The sequence below is a fragment of the Vanacampus margaritifer genome, chromosome 11 (genome assembly GCF_051991255.1).
Source record: "Vanacampus margaritifer isolate UIUO_Vmar chromosome 11, RoL_Vmar_1.0, whole genome shotgun sequence".
NCBI lineage: Eukaryota > Metazoa > Chordata > Actinopteri > Syngnathiformes > Syngnathidae > Vanacampus > Vanacampus margaritifer.
In genome coordinates, this window is record NC_135442.1 from 19343807 (window position 1) to 19363799 (window position 19993).

The following is a 19993-nucleotide window of genomic DNA, read 5'->3' on the forward strand; positions in this document are numbered from 1 at the left end:
TAGGCTCATTTATCTTGTAGCAAGTAGAAGCATGCTCGCGTACACCGACAGGCCACAATATTAGGTACACATGCACAATCCTTTTGACATGCGAGCCTTTATAAAAATAATAATGCTGTATTTTGATTTACACCTTCTCATATAGCTGAAAGTGATAACCAAAATTGTAGGAACAGCTCTCCTTCAATGCATTCATAGTATCTTAAGAAGTATTTTATATGTAAGGTGACAGTCTCTCAGTTGTGTCGGGGATCCACATTGCATCGTTTTTAATCGTTGAATTGCCAAAGCATAAACATTGTCAATTAGGGATGCAAAGAGATGTGGAAAGTAAATCATTTATATTTACACTCACTGGGCCTCTCCTAAGCACTCCTACATACAAACATAATGCACTATACATATTTTTCCTTAATTACATTTTTACAGGAAAAAAAAATACTCGAGGTATATAGAGCATCTGTTAGTAAAGTAAAATATAAATATGCATAAAGATCCCCTAATGGAACAAATGTAATATCAAAAATATAAATCCTTTGACTGATACCATTTTTTTTTTCGCAAATCATTTTAGTAGTCAGTGATACCATTTGTACTTTTGATGCATAAAATTTCCCCCAAAAAATATTTAGCATTTTCCTTGAATTTGCATGAAATTAATGGTAATTTTCTACTCTTTTTTTTTTTTTTTCTAGTTCCCGATGTAAACAAATAAATACAAAGTTGTGAGTTCTGATACCTCGGTAACTCCCATATCGCTCATTTTTACTATTATGCCTATAATTTTGTTTAATCTTACAGTATGTATAGTACAATAAATCATAATAAAAGTAGTTATGCTATAATATTGGTATTACTAAAAATCAATAACTATGGTAATTCCTGGATCTTTGCTTATAGACCAGCCTCTCCATTATTACAAAAAAATATTAGTTTGGCTATATGATTTTTTTAATTTGTGTTTTTCACTAATGTTTTGGTTGATAAGCCAATCAAAACTGGGTCTACAGTGGATAGGGGCGAGGCCGCGAATAGCGAAAATCTGTATATATTGAAGCCTACCCAAATGCCTTGGAAATATATAAATAAACCCCCCCCCAAAAAAAAAATCTCAGAGAAATGTCCGATATGCGTATTTTCCACAAAAATATGATATATATATATTTTTTTTTATAAAGATATGTAATAAAAATAATTTGACCCTAGAAAACCCCCCACAATATTTGGGGTGAATTCGCGAGTACTGAACCGCCAGTATGCAGGGTCAACTGTACCTAATAAAAGTGGACAGTACCATTTACTGTAAAGTATTTGCTTCCCTTTCCCGCCGGTTGATGGCAGCAGCGAGGAGTGTGCATGTGTTTAGGTTCGTGCGTGCGTGCGTGCGCTGGGTTTGTTGATGCTGAGGAAGCCTCTTGTGCATCTAGTGCAGAGGAAGCAAGACACAACCACCAACTTCCTGCTTTATCCTTCCTCGGGCTCGACTCGCCTGCCCGCCTTGTGTCTTCTGCACGCCGGGGAGGAGCGAGCCTCTCAGGGCACAGACTCCCGAGCCCTCCGCCCTCCATGTGGATTGTTCGCGGTTGCTGCCTGGTGGAGCGAGCGAGCGAACGTTTCGGAGGCAGCCGCCGCAGCCGGCGCCGGGCCTGGACTGTGGCTTGTACCGAGCTCGGCCTTTTCCCATCACCGTCAACCCGGGAGACGCTTCGGTCGCGAAGAGGAAGAGGAGGAGGAGGAGGAGGAGGAGGAGGAGGAGGAGGTGGAGGCGGAGGAAGGGGAGGAGGAGCGGACCTCGCAGCCGACATCGCCCCGAGGTTGCAGCGCTGTCGGCGGACGTGGATGAGCCGCCGGAGCCAAGGCAGAGATGGCAGTCCTCAAACTGGCCGACCAGGTAGAGCCGCTAGCCGCAGCTAGCTTTAGCATGCCCGCATCTAGCGAGCTCCGAGCTTCACTTTCACACGCAACCGCAATGCATTTGAACCACATTTGTATTTCTCACAATTCGGCGCCTCGTGATTTTGCTGGAAAATTGGAAATAAACACTAATGTCACAATTTAAGCAGAACGCTACAGCCGAATTGCAAGAGGTTGATAGGAAGTGGAGGCGTTCATATCCTGATTTGTTTATTGACTTCATTAATGAAGCACATAGAACCAAATTAAACTTAAGCAAACAAACCTTCCATAATGTAATTTTTTCATGATCTGTAAAATTGTGGCACTGAATATTCAGAATAAAGACCTGAAATATTATCTGTCTTGAACCATAATTCTTAAAAAATCTTAATTTTATTATAGCCGCACAGTAGTTTCTTGAGGCTTTTATTTTAAAATGCATATTTATATATAAGAAAATGTATATATTATTTCACACATAAGATATTTTCAAATATCTTTCTAAAAATCACATGTATTATATTAAATAGCCTAGAATAATTGAAATAATACAGTTTTTCTTTATTACTTTGCAAAGGAGAAAAGAAAATCATTAAGTGGACGATGCACCTGCGGCGAACAAATATCAAAAATGGTTTCCTGCAGTTTACAGGCTGCAACTAACGATTTAGTAATCAGTTGCAATCGTCATCATTTGCAAAATGTCTGTCAACAGCTTCAATTCAAAAGAGAACACTGCTTACTGAATTCATTTTTTTGGCAATGATTTTGTTCTAATAATCTGATGAATTCTTAAGTAACTAGCTGTATTTAGTTTGCAAAAATGCCGTGAGGCATTATAGGGAGAGAATTTAGCATGTAATATTTTTTGTCTGAGACATCTCCATGTTTTGCGTGATACTTTCTTTTAGGGTGGGACAAATACAGTATATACATTTTTAAATTAAGATGTTGATTTGAATTTGATTAATTATTCAACCATACTTCTTTTTATCTGAAACACACACAAAAATGTTTTGTACCCCCCCCCCCAAAAAAAAAATCTAAAATTGTGGAAGTACAATTCTCAATGGACAATAGCGTAAGTGTAAACCAATTATATGCACCATAAGCGTACAGAGACAAATGTGAGGTTTATTTTCACGTCATCACATGATTCTCTTTAGCACTTATAAGCACTTAAGCACCTTAAGACCTCACCCAAAAAAGTGTTTTGAACGTGATTTTGCACTCCAAAACAGAAGCTGGAGGCATGCAATATTGCAGAACAGGTTCTAGAACGGTTTTGGTCCAACTAGCTTCTTCAAGTCTCCTATAGATATGTTAACTATCTGCTGACAGTTTTTCCCCCTAAGCCGAGTATGTCTGCTGGTATAAAAGAAGAAATGCGCAACCCACAACCGGCAAGTTGCTTATGCAGCACACAGTCCTCTCTCTTCCTACTTATATATAATAAATAAGTATATTCCTAATGCCTACTTAATTAGCTACATCTGCACCTTCTTATAGCAACAGCAGTATGGTTATCATTATACTTGCAGTCAGTGTTTCTGCTTCCTGAAAGTGTTGCTTGTAATATTTTTCCTCTTTGATTATGATGATGATTGTCAAAAAATAGCTTGCAGGATGACAGTGAAAAAAACTGGTCCATTTTGGAAAAAACCCTGAAGTAGTCTAACCAAAATATTATAGTAAAAATCATCATATTTTTTGTAATCCTAATTATAGATACTACAATTAATTGAAAACATTAACATGTAAAAAGATTAGCGATTAGCTAAATGTAAATTAGCAAGATCAGGATGAACAAAAGTAATTGTATAAGGTTTGTCATACGTAATAATTTAAAAGAAACCGTGGTCTCCAAGTATAAACAAAAGTATTTGGACAGACAGATTTTAAAAAAATGATACGGAAATTTTTTAAACAAACAATAGTCTTTAACTGTGAGCAAAAAAAAAAGGTATTTGGACAAGTGACTTTTTAATAGGTAGAAGTAAAAGTAAAGAATGGCCTCTAAGCCGAAATTAAAAATATTTGAACAAGCCAAAAAAACAACAATTAAGCAATGGCCTGTAAATAAAAGCAAAAATAATTAGACAAGCACATAGATGAGCATTGTGCAGGTGTACCTAATGAAGTGGCCGTGGGATGTAATGCCACTCAAGCAGAAATTCCTGACGCGGTGCAGCGTCATCCTTGTGCAGCAGGGCAGGAATAACTTGTATTTTTTCTTTTCTTTTATGTAACTCCAAAGTGTGGGACTTCCTGTTATTTGCAGACAGCATTGCAATGTCTGATAACGGGATTCCTCAACTGAAGAGATTTTTCTGTGCTTTTATTGGTGGCTACTGGCTAGACAGAAATATTCCTTGGACTGCAATTTGACGATCCACATTCAAGAATAAAAAAGTCAATGGTTGTTCCCAGCACGCTCCCATAATTGGGAATATAGCAGGAAGCTCAGGAAGTCATTGGCCCAGGAGCACTGGATAGTCGTGGGTCAACACAAGTGTGTTGCTGAGCCGGGGGGGGGTTGAATGTCGTTACGAGACAGCTAGGCCATTCCTCGGGCCTTTGAAGAAATGTGCACAAGGCGCTTTGTTGTATGGAGCAAAATAGGCCAAGCTGTGTCAGTTGCACAACAATCCAATGTGTTTACATTTAAGACTTTTGGAAGTCAGCACAATGAACTCAGGCAATGTCATATGATGACGACGGCAGTGGAGAAGGGCAACGTGTGGCGGCGTAGAACGAGGTGAGAAGAAGAGGAAGCGGTTTGTTGGTGCGTTTGAAAGCAGAAGTGAAACGCACTTCCACGCTTCCTCTCTGTTGCTTCTCAGAAGGCCAGGACGAGCGAACAGGAAGTTAGGCAGGAAGTCAAGTTTGACTGCAAGAAAATATTTGCTGCCTCCACCTCCGGGTCAACAGTTTGTTTAGTTGATGTGCAGGGATTCAACTTGTATAGGCGAAAGAAAGCAGCTTGATGTACCAGAGTTGCTATGGGTGTAAAACGCAATTCAAACCAGCTATTATAAATAGCAATAATAAAAGATTGTCCAGATTTTATAAGGTGAAGGTTAAATATAGAATGTAAAAATGTGGATTTTATGTAATCAAACTAGTTTAAAAAAATAATTTAAAAGGAAATTCAGAAATACGACATCCCTTTAAAAAAACGTTTTATATGCAAGCCTTTATTGGCCGCTCATGAAATTACTTACTTTTATTAGCTTCTTTTTTTGGTCTCTTAAAGCAACACTAAGGAACTTTCAGTTAATGTTGATTATGGCGGTGCCATATGGACAAAAACGGTAATGTTATGCCTGAAGGAAGACCACATTTCCCATGAGGGCAAGCGCATTGCGTTGTTTTTTATCCTTGACTGTCCTTTTATCCGGGGAGATTCGCTTTTTCTTTTTCTCTTTTTTTGTCTACTCTGACAAAACCTTTCAGTTGTTTTGCAAATTCTGCCAGGAAAGCAGTCATCAACTTTCAAATTGACTTCCGTCTTTGTAACGAAGGGGGAAAGGGAGAAGTTACGTACGCTCTAAAGCAGTCAGCACATTTGTAGTTTTTTGTGTGGCAGTGTTCTTACCATCCTCCTCAAAGTTGCTTAGTGCCAGTAAAAACAATGCAGACCACGTCAGGCCATGGCAACGGTACCATTCAACTAGTTTTAAGTCCATGTTTCATCAGAAGAGTTATGAACTTTAACTTTTTTAACTTTTATTTTAACGCTTACAGTAAGGATATGCATTTTTTGGGTGGTATTATTTTTAATCAATGTTTGTCTTACAGTGGAATGTGTTGCAAAAAATCAGTGAAAATCAATGCAAAAAGTTATGCAATTTCTGCTTATTTTTTACTTAACACATTTTTGTTTGTGTTGATTTTTTTGCTGATGCATATATCTTTTTAAGAATTGTAGAGAATTTCTTTAAAATAATTTGTAAGTAAAGTAAAACTCCTCAACTTTATAGTGGCGGAAAGTGAAGAGGAGGGTGTTTGTGAAAAGATACAGTATGTCACCTAGTGGCAATGTTTAGGCTACTGTAAGTATTGCTGGAATTAATAACAAAAGCCTTGCAATATTTATGAAATAGTCGGTTTGCTCTAGGGATAGGCCGATTATCGACATTTTGCATTTTGACAAATATCGGCATCTGCTTTTTTACGAATCTGAAGGCCGACAAAGCGGGCATCTCACTCAGTGAAGAATACTTGCGAATGTAGCGAATTTGGGGTTTTCATCAGAATTTGTACGTTCACAAACTGTTTTTACTTGTTGCAGAGAAATTTTGAGCATGTTCAGGCACATTTTCACTGTCTGCGAAGATCATTTGAAACCTTTTACGAGCCCTAACGCAAAAATACAGGATACAGGAGATACAGGAAACTTTTTATTTGTGTATTCATTTAAATTTCCACTTTACGTTATAAAAGATGATACTGAAATTTTGAAAAACTTTAGGGAGTTATTTACTTGTTTAGTTTGTAATTGAGTTTAACACACGGTGATGACTCGGGAAGCTCCCTGCAATAAAAAAAATAAAACATTTTTTTAAACAAAGCTGTCTATTCTTTGTATATAAAATTAAAAGAACAGCCTTCAAAATGTTGAAAATTTGTTTTAACAAACATGCTTAATGGCATTTCAACAAAGTCATTTTTTATTTTGACGCACATATTTTCTCTTTTACTGCAAATGAATATCGGCTTGAAATATTGATTATCGGCCTCCTTGACTACTAATAATCAGTATCTGTATCGGTCCTGAAAGAAAAAAACATATCAGTCTATCACTAGTTTGCTCATATTTACTGAGCAGCCAGACCATTTCCTGTCCTAGTGATCATCAGACGTATTACTATTAATCTGTGTGCTGAAGAAAAACTGAAAAAGCAAAACACAGTTTATAATCTTTTCGAGGATACGTGAGCAGAAGTCACAAGATTTTCTGACACCACTCACCTGATGACAAATGCATTTGGTAGCTTGCCCAATGACTTACAAGTTTGTGTGTAGGGAAAAACAAGCTGATAATGGTACAAAAAAGCCTTGCAGCGCTAACAGCATGTATTTACTCCACGTCTGGCATCCAGGAACGAAAATAGGGGCTTCAGGGACAAAGGGCCCCGCGACAACGCGCACAATCTTGATTGACAAAAATGCGCCTCGTTGCAAATCTTCCCTACGTGACAAATCAGCTGTTGTAGCGGCGAAGGACATTTTCAATATTCTGGAAGGTCACACACACAGCACGGCTTGTGTTTTCACACGCAGCGTCATGCTCACCCTGTCAATCACATGAACGTGTGTGTCACGATGCATCCATTGTTTGTCGTCTCTGCAGCCTCCTCTCATCCAGGCCATCTTCAGCGGAGATCCCGAAGAGATCCGAATGCTCATATACAAGTCTGAAGACATCAACGCTCTGGTGAGGACACTTGACGGTGCCACTAAGAATTTTGACAAAGTGACATATAGACACAAGTATTGGGGCTTCATCTTTATCTTTTACTTAATCAATCAGACTTTGGAATTCTGCCCATGTTGTTTTTTTTCGTTGCCACAAAAATAGAGAAATTTACACCCCAAAAAACAACAATACAATAAAAAAAATCTATATTTTTCCATTGCCAATATTAGTAAGCTCCCATTGTTGGCAAAAATTCCCACACTACCTATATGTGTCCCAATACTTATGTCCATATTGGGATTAAGTGGAGGTCTTCTGGGTACTGTTTTACGTCTCCTTTTTTTTTTTATACATACAAACAAAAAGTAATTAAATGGTTAACTTCCACATTTCTTGAGCGATTCCAGTGGTTTAAATTTTAAACTGTTCAGCTCATTTACAAGAGTCAGCAGTCCCATTCAAAATTTCCGCGGGAATTTTTCTAGTTAAATTTGTGATTACTAGAAATTGTTGACATCAGCTCATGTACATATAGAGTGGTGTGTGTGGTTTTGTTTTTGCTACATTGTAGGGCCCACACACGCGTGTTTTTCCAGGTTTAACTACCATTGTGGGGACCAACTTGAAATTGTGGGGATATTTTGGTGGTCCCAACAAGTTCAGACCTCTTTTCGAAGGTCAAGACTTGGTTTTAGAGTTTAGGTTTGAAGTGGGTTATGGTTGAGGTCATGGTAAGGAATGGGGGTAGGCAATCATTTTTGATGGGTGGGGTTAGGGGATGGGGCTAGGAAATGCATCACGTCAATGAGATGTCCCCACGATGGTTCAAAGAGAAGTGTGTGTGTACATGGATGAGAACAGTAGACACTGGTGGTGACATCACTGTTATTGCCGCTTGCCATAATGGGCTGTCTCAGCACTGATGACTGTCTCACGATTCGATTCGATTCTGATTTTTGACTCCGTGATTTGATTCAGAATCGATTTTTGATTCAAAATGGTTTGATTGATAATGATTTCTGCTTCAATCTATAAATACACAAATAATCTCCATGCAAGACGGAATGACAATTGAAGACATTAAAGTGCCTTTTTTTTCTTTCAAATTAATTACGTTTTGAATTGTAAGAAAAGCGCCTTTATCCTCAAAAACAGTGTGTGGACCACAACTGCTACTCTACGTAGCTAACTATAAAATGTTATAGCTTTTATAGTTATATTCTGCCCTCCCTAAGCAGACCTAGTTTGGCAGATAACAAACAGTCCCTCGAAAAGAGTTGCTGGTTTCAATCAGTTTATTACACTCCAGTTGAGGTTAACTGTAAAACTAAGCACACAAAATGAAGAGATTTACACACAGTGCACGCTTAATTGCAAACACACTTTGTTTAGCTTGTTTCCCGAACGTAGCTAGCTCAAGGCTAATGCACAATGTAAAGCGCCATTGACTCGCTAACGCTGCACTTTTGTCACTCAAAAGAATGGCTATTCATATGAAACGCTGCAGGAATGTATACAGAGAATCTCACAATCTCATAACTCACATGTATATGCAAAAAAAAAACTTGTATTGACATAACTTAAGCATATATTTTTTTCTTCTACTCTTTACTAGAGTATATCGGAACGCGTGGACCACACTGCCCCTAAGTGGTCAAATCGTATACGATATGAACAACGCTTCCAATAAAGGCACACACAAACAAGGGCAATACAGAATAGAATAAATAAATAAAATTGATTCTGGGACAGTTTATATCGATTCTGAATCGTTCTAAATGAGAATCTTTTTTTTTTTTGTCACACCTCTACTGGTGATTACTAATGCTGAAAACTGGTGGGCTGTTCGCAAAAACTCCAACATGGGATGTACATGTACAGGTATGTGGCAAGGCATTCAGGTCTTCAGTGACGCACCACACCTCATCTTATTCCTCTAATACCGCCTTCCTCAACAAGCTTAACTACTTTTATGCTTGTTGAGAAGGACAACCATAAACTAGAACCAGCTGACAGGTAAGCACCAATTCCTACCAATGTTGTGCATAATGAAGCCACACAAAACGGCAGGCCCAAATGCCATATGTACTCTAGCCTTTTCAATTCAACTGAATGCCGTCTTTTCCTGCATCAGGATGCCGAGAAGCGCACCCCGCTCCACGCGGCGGCCTTCCTTCGCGATGCCGAAATCACAGAACTCCTCATCCTTTCCGGTAGGATAGCATATTCCTTTCACTCCATCTCAGTTTCACTTCTCACCTTTTCCCCTCATATGTGCAGGCGCCCGCGTCAACGCCAAAGACAACATGTGGCTCACCCCCCTCCATCGCGCCGTGGCGTCACGCAGCGAGGTAAGCACCTGTGATGTGAGGAACAGGTGCAACCAGTCGGGGAGGTGGAGATGATGATGTGGTGTAGATGTGATGAGGGCACGAATCCAGACAGGAAGTCTGAATCAATGACAGAATAATGAAAATCTGCGAGCATGGACTAGTATAGAACATGTGATGTGCAGCATTGATTGATTGATTAAACGTGCGGTCAGGGAGGCCTAATTTGCATCACAAAGAGGTATAAATAAACAGATAATGATGAAATAAAAAACACTTTCAATTTTATTTCTCGTGCATCTGCTTTGCATTGATTTTCTTTTTAAGCTCACTAATGTCCAAATTGCTGAATTTGCATATTTCCTTTTCAAATATATGGTTGAGCAGTCCATACTCAACTTGTTTGAGGCTTGTAATTGGCAAGTGCCTCTTTCCGTTTCTCTTCATGGCTCCAATATAAGTATTTCAGACATTTTTAAAATTCACTCTAATTTCCCATTGCCTCACTGATGTGTTTATTATTTGTTCAAATGTGTTAACAATGTAATTCAATTCAGTTCAATTCAATTCATATGAATGTGGTAACCAACATTTCTGAAACAGCTCTCTTTGGAAGATGCAGTGAATAAACATTGATCAAGCCTACTATTTACTCAAAATGGAATCAGTTTCCACCTTACAATTGCTTATATCGCCCCCTTGTGGTTATGATAAGAACTGCAGGTTTCCATGTTTTCATCGTTTTTCAATGTGATTCGGGGATAGAGCGGAAAGTGACAAATATGTTATCACCATGGTCTAACCCAGTGGTGTCCAGACTACAGCCCGGGGGCCATTTGTGGCCTGCCATCCATTTTCAAGCGGCCAGCCGCCCGTGGGAAAAGTCACATCTGCTACTAATACATTTGTTTGATATACTTAAGAGCTTTTGTAAATATGCAAATAAACTATTGACAATTAGACAAGTAACAACATTTCTCTTCAGAACAATGTAAAGATAATGAATTTTTTCAAGCAAAAATGTTTTCCCTCCACTTTCTGCTCTTTGTAAAGGTCCAAATTGTTGAAATATCACATTAAAGATTCCCAAGTAACTGCTTTAAAAACCAACATGTTACGACAGATTGCTTATCTTTTTCTTCTGAATGTCGAGATGGGATTCGGGTGCTGTTCAGCACAGGGGATGATATTTTCTGGGGAATTACAGGAATGGGTCTCAACAATCCCAAAATCTAAAATCTAAATCCTAAACTATTTGCCTTATAGAAAGCTGTTCAGGTAGCAGTTTAAAAAACAAAAACAAATATATAAACAATTTGTAATTTCTTGATTGACTGATTTTCCTGTGTTTGGTAAATTAAAGTAAAAAAAAAAAATCTAAATGGTCCTTGAATCTTGCTATTTTTCAATTTGTGGCCCTCGGAGGAAAAAGTTTGGATACCCCTGGTCTAACCCAACTTTGTATTGGTGGCAACCTTTGCTTAAATGACAAGCTGCACCAAGCATTTCATCTTTTTTTCTTCTAAGCATTCTTACGTTACCTTATCTGATGTGGCAGACAGCATTATCTGTGCTAGCAAGGTGAACGTGACTCCAACATGACCTTAGACATAACTATTTTATTTGGGAAATACAGAGCAGGCCTCCGCAAAGACTTAAATTCTTGAGATGAAATACATGAGTGAATGACTAAATATAATAAGATTATGCATAAATACAATAAATGACAACCAAAGTGATGAGGTCTGATAGATATTAGCATTTGAACATGTTAAATGTACACTTATCTCAGTCTAAACATTCTCGTGTTTTCCCTGCAGGACGCAGTGCGAGTGTTGATCCGCCACTCGGCCGACGTCAACGCCCGCGACAAGAACTGGCAGACGCCGCTCCACGTGGCCGCCGCCAACAACGCGCTGTCCTGCGCCGAGATCATCATCCCGCTGTTGAGCAGCGTGAACGTGTCGGATCGCGGCGGCCGCACCGCCTTGCACCACGCTGCCCTCAATGGCCACACGGAGGTACAGCACACACCTGATCTGTTTTTGTTCTTTGGGCATTCATATGCACCCACCACTCAATCCTGTTGATGTCATGCTAGTCAATAGAGCTGATTAGCATTGCCACTGTGATGCTAAAATCCTTTTGTATTGCTCTGAAAAAGGGAGCAGGTGTGCTATCAAGTGTTTTGTTATGAACGTTTCTGTTTTAGAACAGTTCGATTTAGGCTCAACGTTTTCAGAGAAAAATGACCTCTATTTATGTACTATGATCAGTATACGGTCTTAGCATGGACTAGCCAGCGGATGGATCTATTTTGTGCTTCTTCTGCAGAACCATCATTGGCAATGTGCGTAACGCATTGCTGTAAAATGATAAATAATTGGATTATCCCTCCACAATGGAAGGCGGAACTCCATTGCCTATGTAGGCGGGAAGTTCCGCCTCCGCATCTTCCATCATCCAATCTCAAATGATGACATGATGGCCAAATAGTCGTGCGGAAATCATCTTAATTTCATCAGAAAATGCTTTTTACAGTATGTGTGTTGTTTATTAAATTGTAGTGTCTCTTTAACTCGTTTGCTCCCAAAAAGGTATAAATACATTCTATTTTCATTTTTAAAACATTTATACTTTCTATTTTCCCAAAAGACGTATTTATATGTTGTTGTTTAAAAAAAAAACACGTTTTTTAATGCTAGAGCATACAGAAAGCTTTGGTGCAGCCTCTCAGCACAAAATCAGCAGAAGCAGTGGTAGTTATTACAAAAACGGCCAGCAGGTGGCAGCAGAGTAGAAGAGATCAACCAGGGCCATGTTGAAAACAAGCTGATTTGTGAATAATGATGAAACTTAGCTATATTCTAATGTTAATTGCTGCAAAACGGAAACAAATAGAAATTTACTTTTTTTCCTGATGAAACAAAGGACTGATTTTAATTTGATGAAAGAAGAGACTAATCTTTCTTTTGGTAGGTTCAATGTTTTTATAGCAATGGAACACAATATTCTGTGGGCCTTGCAAAATCAGTCCAAATCCAGTAAAAGAGCCGGGAGTGAAGGAGATTGCTTCAGTGAAAATGGCTGGGAGTGAATGAGTTAATTTAGCAACAAACGGTTAATGTCGGTGTAATCACGTCAAAATAGCCGTCTACGCATGTTGTCGTGAGGCAGAAGTTCCACCTACGCGCAATACATTCACCCAATCACATGCCAAAAGCCACTCCAAAGAAGCGTAAATTGAAAACGCTCACTGGTGTATAGCGTTTTAATCTTTTAAATGACAATGTGATGTCCCTGCACTTAATGAATTTTTTGGGGACAGTAAAAGACAAGTTTTCCTGGATCAGTATGCCAAAATCAACCAATGAATTAAAAAGAAACATACATAAAAAAAAGTATGTATAACTTTTAGGGCTGGAATAAAATAATAACATTTCTATTAATTCCAACGGGAAACATTGCCTTGACTTTTGAATGTTTCAGGTTACAAATGGGATCACAGAAACCATTAAGTTTGTAACTTTATTCTACAGTAATGATAATGCGTGTGAGTGTATGTGTGTGTGTGTGTGTTTCAGATGGTCAACCTCCTCCTTGCCAAAGGAGCCAACATCAATGCTTTTGACAAGAAGGATGGGCGGGCGCTGCACTGGGCTGCATTTATGGGTAAGACCTCAGTAACCATGGCGACAACGGTCAGGCACACCTGGATTAATCAGTTTGTCCAATCATGAAAGACAGGAAATGAAGGAGTGGTATTGAGTTCAGGAAGTAGTGGATTTGTGCAAAAAGCCCATTACACTGCTTCAAAACATTAAAGATCCATTAGAGATTGTTTCTCATTACATTATACATATTCGAGATAATTGCTCAAAATGTGACTAGTATGTCATACTGAACTATGGATAGCGTTGTACTCTTTTTCACAATTTCTGCTGTTGTCCAGCGTAATTGTTATATGCATCCAGCTAGCTAGCAGCGGCAGTTGCTGAACATTTGAGGAGGGGCAGCTCATGTTTGCCCGGCCTACATCATAGATGGGTTTATTTATTTGCATGAAAATTGGACCCTGTATAGAGTGACTAGAAAGTCGCCAAACATAACACTAGTCATCACCGCCATCCTCTCCTGTGCAAAATGCTGCTCAAAACAAGTGTGGCGTGAAAGCCCCCCTAATGGGTTCAAACAACAAAATATTTTGTTTTTGAGATTGCTGTGACTAACCAATTAGGGGATGTAAAAATGCTGATGTTATTGTGAGCCAGCTATGAGGTGAATATGAAATCTGATGGGTAAGCAGCTCTAATGCCCATTGCTATTATACTGTAGTACTTCTCTGGTTCTGACTGGGATGGAGAGATTAGAGCATATTACTCCAGTTCCAGAGCTGCCAACTGTTATGCACTGTTTGTATTTTGTTACGTCTATAACTGAAGGCAGCCTCATTATGACTGTAACATTGAATGTTGCAAATATAAAACAAAATAAATAAATACAATTAAATAAGTAAATCATGGGTTACATTACTCAAACAGGTTGAAAACGAGCAAAAATAATTGGTAAATTTAATTCCGATGTTTTTGGCCACAGACTTATGCAGTTCTTCTGCTGGTGGTTTCGGTGACATAATGTGTCAAAGTTAGCTAGCAGACAAGCCCAATGTTAGCGACGAGCTAGCATCCCATTCCAATGTCAGTGGCAAGGAACAAGGGCAGTGACGCAAAGTGAAGCTTTTTTGCCAGATTGTTATGCCCAATAATGAGCAGGCCACAAATGTTTGCAAACAGTATCTTTATTCATCATAGAATAGAAAAGTCTAGTAACTGTCTTTGTTGAAATACGGCCGTCCCATGACTCGTTGAAGCCTGGCTAATGGTGAAAGATATTTCTAATAATTAATTTTCATTCTTCATATGAAAAAGACAAGTGGCACAAAAAAGTTTAGCAACAAATGAAAGGGGAGTTCTCAAACTTGGAGCCAGACCTGAGAGACAAACTAGCTTAGCGTTAGCTAGGATGAGGCTAGTAACAACGTTAGATAGATTTACAATGGAACCAAAGAGAAATACATCTGTTGCACAGGGTACGACGCGGGATCCTGGAGTTTAAAGTAAGGTATTTTAAACTAAAAAGGCTAATCTTTCTGTGTGTTGCTACACTTTCCGATGTATGCTACACTCTGGCTTTGTAAACCTATGATCATGATGATAAGTGCCATACTCTATTTATGGACTATGATGTGTTTTTCACCAAAATTACAAGTAACCCATTCGAGTTGATTCGGTCATTTGGTAGCTACAATGTCCGGGGCACAGTCCCGCTGCAATGGTCCTGGCTAAATAAATAAAAAAAAACGAAAATTCATATAAATTGTTCAGGAAGTGAATTTCTATTGGTCGGCAGCTTTGCAATTCTAAAGGCTTTAGACTAGCTTTCAGTCAGCTGTAGAATAGATTTAAAGCTCTGCAACAGGTCTATAAATCACCTGAATACATTAAGGAAATGCTAATGGCATATTATAAACCCAGAAGGGTTCTGAGGCCTGCAGAATTTGGTCAATTAGTGGAGCCCAGATTTCAAAGCTAACATGGTGAGTCACAAAGAACAGAGAAGGCCAAAATGATTTATAAGGTAAACTATTTTCAGTCCTCTGTTGTGCTCCCCTGCAGGTCATTTGGATGTGGTGTCTCAACTGGTGAATCAGGGGGCGGAGCTCTGCTGTAAGGACAAGCGAGGGTACACGCCACTACATACAGCGTCATCTAGTGGACAAATGGCAGTGGTGAAGCATCTGCTTAACCTAGCCGTGGAGGTACCGACCGCTCCTTCGCCGTTTATCGTCATCAGGTCAACCAAAATAAGCTTTGCTTGTTTTTTTGTTGCACACAGATCGACGAGTCCAACGCCTTCGGCAACACGTCGCTGCATGTGGCGTGTTTTAACGGCCAGGACGCCGTTGTCAGCGAGCTCATCGACTACGGCGCCAACGTCAGCCAGCCCAACAACAAAGGCTTCACGCCACTGCACTTTGCCGCCGCTTCCACGCACGGAGCACTCTGTCTGGAATTCCTGGTCAACAACGGCACTGACGTCAACGTGCAAGTACGATGGAGGAGCATCTTCTTTTTTTTCTATTTTCTTTGTGTCTTGAAAAAGAGCCTGTTCTGAAATTTACTGTTTTTATTGATTTATTTTGTTAAATGAAGCAGATTTCTTTTTTTCCACATAACTAAGTGTACTTTTTTATTTTCATCTTTTACAGACAATAATTTATAAAAAGTAGAGCAGGCAAGTCCAGTGAAAATAAAATTGTATTGAATTTCTTAAAATGTTTTTTTTTTTAATGTTTCATGATTATGGATTTCACTCGAATTTGTGTTCAAATATTTATTTCTTTAGATTTCTTTGTTTCATTACTTACTATAACTTTTGAATTTAATTCTTTCAATAGATCATGTAGAATTTTAATTGTATTTTTATTAAAATCTGTACAATGCAGATATGTGGATTTTACACAAAGTTGATTTAAAAAATGTGGAGTATAATAGGAACAAAAATAACTTACCAAAAATAAAAAAAAATCTCATCACAGCTGCTTTCTTAGAGGTGCTCGCCAAAATTGATGTGATTTTTATTAGAGTTTTTTTTAAAAACATGATTATTTTTGGCCTACAGACATCTTTCATGACGGCATTATTTTTCCTCCCTGCAGAGTCGAGACGGGAAAAGTCCACTCCACATGACGGCGGTGCATGGTCGCTTTACTCGCTCTCAGACTCTCATCCAGAACGGTGAGTCATCCGCCTGATGTTTTTCTTTCTTTCTGCGCAGAACACAGGTTGCATTTGGATTTAGGATCGCAAATTTGCTTTGTTTGTTAACAGCACTTGATGTCTCAACATGGACCATGGGTTTTTTCTGTCTTCAATATCAGTGGACCTTTTACGTAATTATATATGCTCCAATAAGTGGTTCACACATCGGACGTTGTGTTTCAGGCGGTGAGATCGACAGCGTGGACAAGGATGGCAACACGCCGCTGCACATCGCCGCTCGCTATGGCCACGAACTGCTCATCAACACGCTCATCACCAGCGGAGCCGACTGTACCAGGTATTATATAACACGTGCGCCGAGGTGAAATGTCCCTCACTGACGTGCGTCCGCTTCCTGAAAGGCGAGGCGTCCACGGCATGTTCCCTCTGCACATGGCCGCCTTGAACGCTCACTCGGACTGCTGCCGCAAGCTGCTATCCTCAGGTAGTATGCCTAACGTCTTGTTGTCATGACGTGATCCCAATTACAGCTCAGGTCATAGCACTGGTTCTTTTTTCACCCATCAGTAAGCAGAATCGTAATTGAAGCAAACTAAAGAAATCCAGTTACTGGTAACCAGATGGTTTGTGATTATTATTAGCCAATATGCTATTTAGCACACACTATTTGGGATTCTAGTGAAGCAGATCTCAATTTTATTCAACCTTGTGCAAAATGCCCACCAACAGTGCACACAATCTGTTAGCGTGAAGACACAATTGAAAGCTGACATTTGGGGATTTTAGTAAATCAGGCCGCAAGTGTGTTCTTCTTACTTTATTTCTAGTAAGTAGTCCGTCTGTTAAGTATATACGAATGTAGTATACTGTATAAGGTCTTCACTTAAAGTTTTTTGGGGGGATTTGTGGATTAGATTTTAGATTAGATTTTTTTAAATATTTTTTTATAGAAGATATGGTCAGGTCTTTACAAATAATGTAATGATGTTGATTTCATACCAATTAGATTTTTAGTTTTATTCTACAAGAATATTCTATAATATAATATATATATGTAATATTAATATATATATATATTATTTTAATGTTATATAATATGGCAGCACGGTGGCTGACTGGTTAGCACGTCCGCCTCCCAGTGCAGAGGACGTGAGATCGAGTCCGGGCTTCGGCCTTCCTGGGTGGAGTTTGCATGTTCTCCCCGTGCTTGCGTGGGTTTTCACCGGGTACTCCGGTTTCCTCCCACATTCCAAAGACATGCATGGCAGGTTAATTGAACACTCCAAATTGTCCATAGGTGTGATTGTGAATATGGTTGTTCGTCTCTGTGTGCCCTGTGATTGGCTGGCAACCAGTTCAGGGTGTACCCCGCCTACTGCCCGAAGCCAGCTGGGATAGGCTCCAGCACCCCTGCGACCCTAGTGAGGAAAAGCGGTCAAGAAAATGGATGGATGGATGGATGGATGGATTATATATATATATATATATATATATAAGAATATTCTATAATATAATATATATATGTAATATTAATATTATACATATATATATATATATTATATAATATATATATATATATATAAGAATATTCTAGAATCTTTTGTATGAAATGTAATGGGAATTTGTTACAGTTTTTTTTCTCTCTCCCCCCCCCCCCCCCAAAAAAAAAGTGAATTTGTTACAGTTTATAATGTTTGTTTTATTAATGTATTACCTTTTGGTAATGCCATGATATCTTTTCTTTTAACTACTGATCTAAATACAGTGCTATTTTTGTTTATTAATTAATGGGGGACCTAGAACAGATTATTAGCATTTCATGAGAAAGGGGAAAGTGGATTTTGTTATGAGCTTGGTCAGAAAATGCCACTATAGCTCGCATGTCCTGAACGAACCGCATGTTTAAATTAAAATTTATTTTGAAATGGCAATGTCATTAATACACAGTTAAATGTTTCTGTGTGTTTGTGCTTATCTACGTGTTCCTGCATCACGCACTCTCACCTAACCCGTTTCCTCACCACCTGTCTCACTAATGCCCGTCTCTCTTTCTCTGTCTCTCTTTGTTCCACCCCTTCCTGTCCCTGTCCCTCTCCCTATCACTTCGGCTGCTGCTGTATGTCCCCCCCGCTTACCCCTGTCCCCATGGGCCGCCCCCTTCAGGCCGGAGGTTTAGCATAATGTGTAACGACTCGGTCCTGTGTGCAGGCTTTCAGATCGATACCCCCGACAGTCAGGGAAGGACCTGCCTGCACGCCGCCGCCGCCGGAGGGTGAGCACCGTGTTACCAAAATGTCCACTTTCTGATAATGTTGGACAACAGTCACAAATAAAAATAAAAAAACGATGCTAGGTTGGATTTACTTTCTAGGTCCAAGTGCCCAAAGCATGCGTTGCAATTTTACTATTTTCGTGTACTTTTCAAGTGAAACATGTATACTGCAGATTGAAAATAATACTTGTAATAAAAACTCTTTACATATAAATATTCTGCAGATAACACATCACTACCCTGTGAATATTACGTTGCCATATTATTGTTTTGCATGTTTGAGTGAACTAGTGAAACACGATCTTAGCTCATCTTACTTTAAGCAACATTAACTCATTCACTCCCAGCCATTTTCACTGAAGCAAACTCCTTCGCTCCCGACGGTTTTACTGGATTTGGATTGATTTTGCAAGGCCCACAGAATATTGTGTTTTGTTGCTATAAAAAAATAGAACCTACCAATTCAATTTCATCAGGAAAAAAAGCATATTTCTATTTGTTTCCGTGTTGGGGAAAAGAGCTTTTCGCAACATAGCCCTGGTTGATCTCTTATACTCTGCTGCCACCTGCTGGCCATTTTTTGTAATAACTACCATTGCTTTAAGCGTCCTCTTCAGGTCAGAGGCTGCATCAAAGCCTTCTCTTTGCTCTAGCATAAAAAATAATAAAATAAAATAAAATAAACGTATAAATACGTTTTTGGGACCATGACAGTATTTAAAATAGAAAGTTGTTATATGTTTTTGGGAGCAAATGAGTTAAAAGGGTCATGTCATAAATTTGCTGTATTTAACCCCACTAGTATAAACATGGTTTTCATCCATCTCAGGGGTTGACATTTAGACATTATACCGCCCTCTGCTTGCGGCTGAAATTGATATCAATGTGCCTTCGGGCTCGCATTGCGACCGTCACAACACCATTTGTCGGAATTGGTCATATGACATGATTTGATGGTCCTGGAAAAAAATGATGGATTAATCCGCTTTGTTCTTATTCCAAAAACACAACATTAAACAGAATACTGTGTTTAGACTAGTGGGGGTACATGGAACATATTGCCCCCCCACCCCACCAAAAAAGACCTGAATTTCCCTTGAAGTACAGAAAAAGTTAATTGAAAATATGCAAATAAACGTTTTGTTGCCTCTTTTTTCGAGTGCAGCAACGTGGAGTGTGTCAAACTGCTCCTGACGAGCTGCGGTGACCACAACAGGAGAGACAACTGTGGCAGGTGGGATACATCGTGGTTGCCATGACGTTACTGAAGACTGAAAAAAGTGACCACCAA

The 19993-nt window shown here is 39.1% G+C and overlaps 1 protein-coding gene across 6 annotated transcripts in view; it reads left to right on the forward strand.

Annotated features, from left to right (window-relative positions):
• The first annotated feature begins 1743 nt into the window (after positions 1 to 1743).
• The window catches only part of ankrd44 (ankyrin repeat domain 44), a 34254-nt gene continuing 16004 nt past the window's right edge, over positions 1744 to 19993 (forward strand). For 2 of the 6 annotated variants that reach the window (XM_077579763.1, XM_077579767.1), the window contains exons 1-13: positions 1744 to 1891; positions 7253 to 7336; positions 9453 to 9531; positions 9599 to 9669; positions 11469 to 11669; positions 13233 to 13320; positions 15324 to 15466; positions 15544 to 15756; positions 16367 to 16445; positions 16539 to 16767; positions 16832 to 16914; positions 18594 to 18702; positions 19868 to 19936. In XM_077579763.1, coding sequence (XP_077435889.1) covers positions 1865 to 1891; positions 7253 to 7336; positions 9453 to 9531; positions 9599 to 9669; positions 11469 to 11669; positions 13233 to 13320; positions 15324 to 15466; positions 15544 to 15756; positions 16367 to 16445; positions 16539 to 16767; positions 16832 to 16914; positions 18594 to 18702; positions 19868 to 19936 — 1475 coding nt within the window. In that variant the 5' untranslated portion in view covers positions 1744 to 1864. The remainder of the gene's footprint in view (positions 1892 to 7252; positions 7337 to 9452; positions 9532 to 9598; positions 9670 to 11468; positions 11670 to 13232; positions 13321 to 15323; positions 15467 to 15543; positions 15757 to 16366; positions 16446 to 16538; positions 16768 to 16831; positions 16915 to 18593; positions 18703 to 19867; positions 19937 to 19993) is intronic. The other 4 variants (XM_077579765.1, XM_077579768.1, XM_077579764.1 and 1 more) reach the window with 3 other exon arrangements.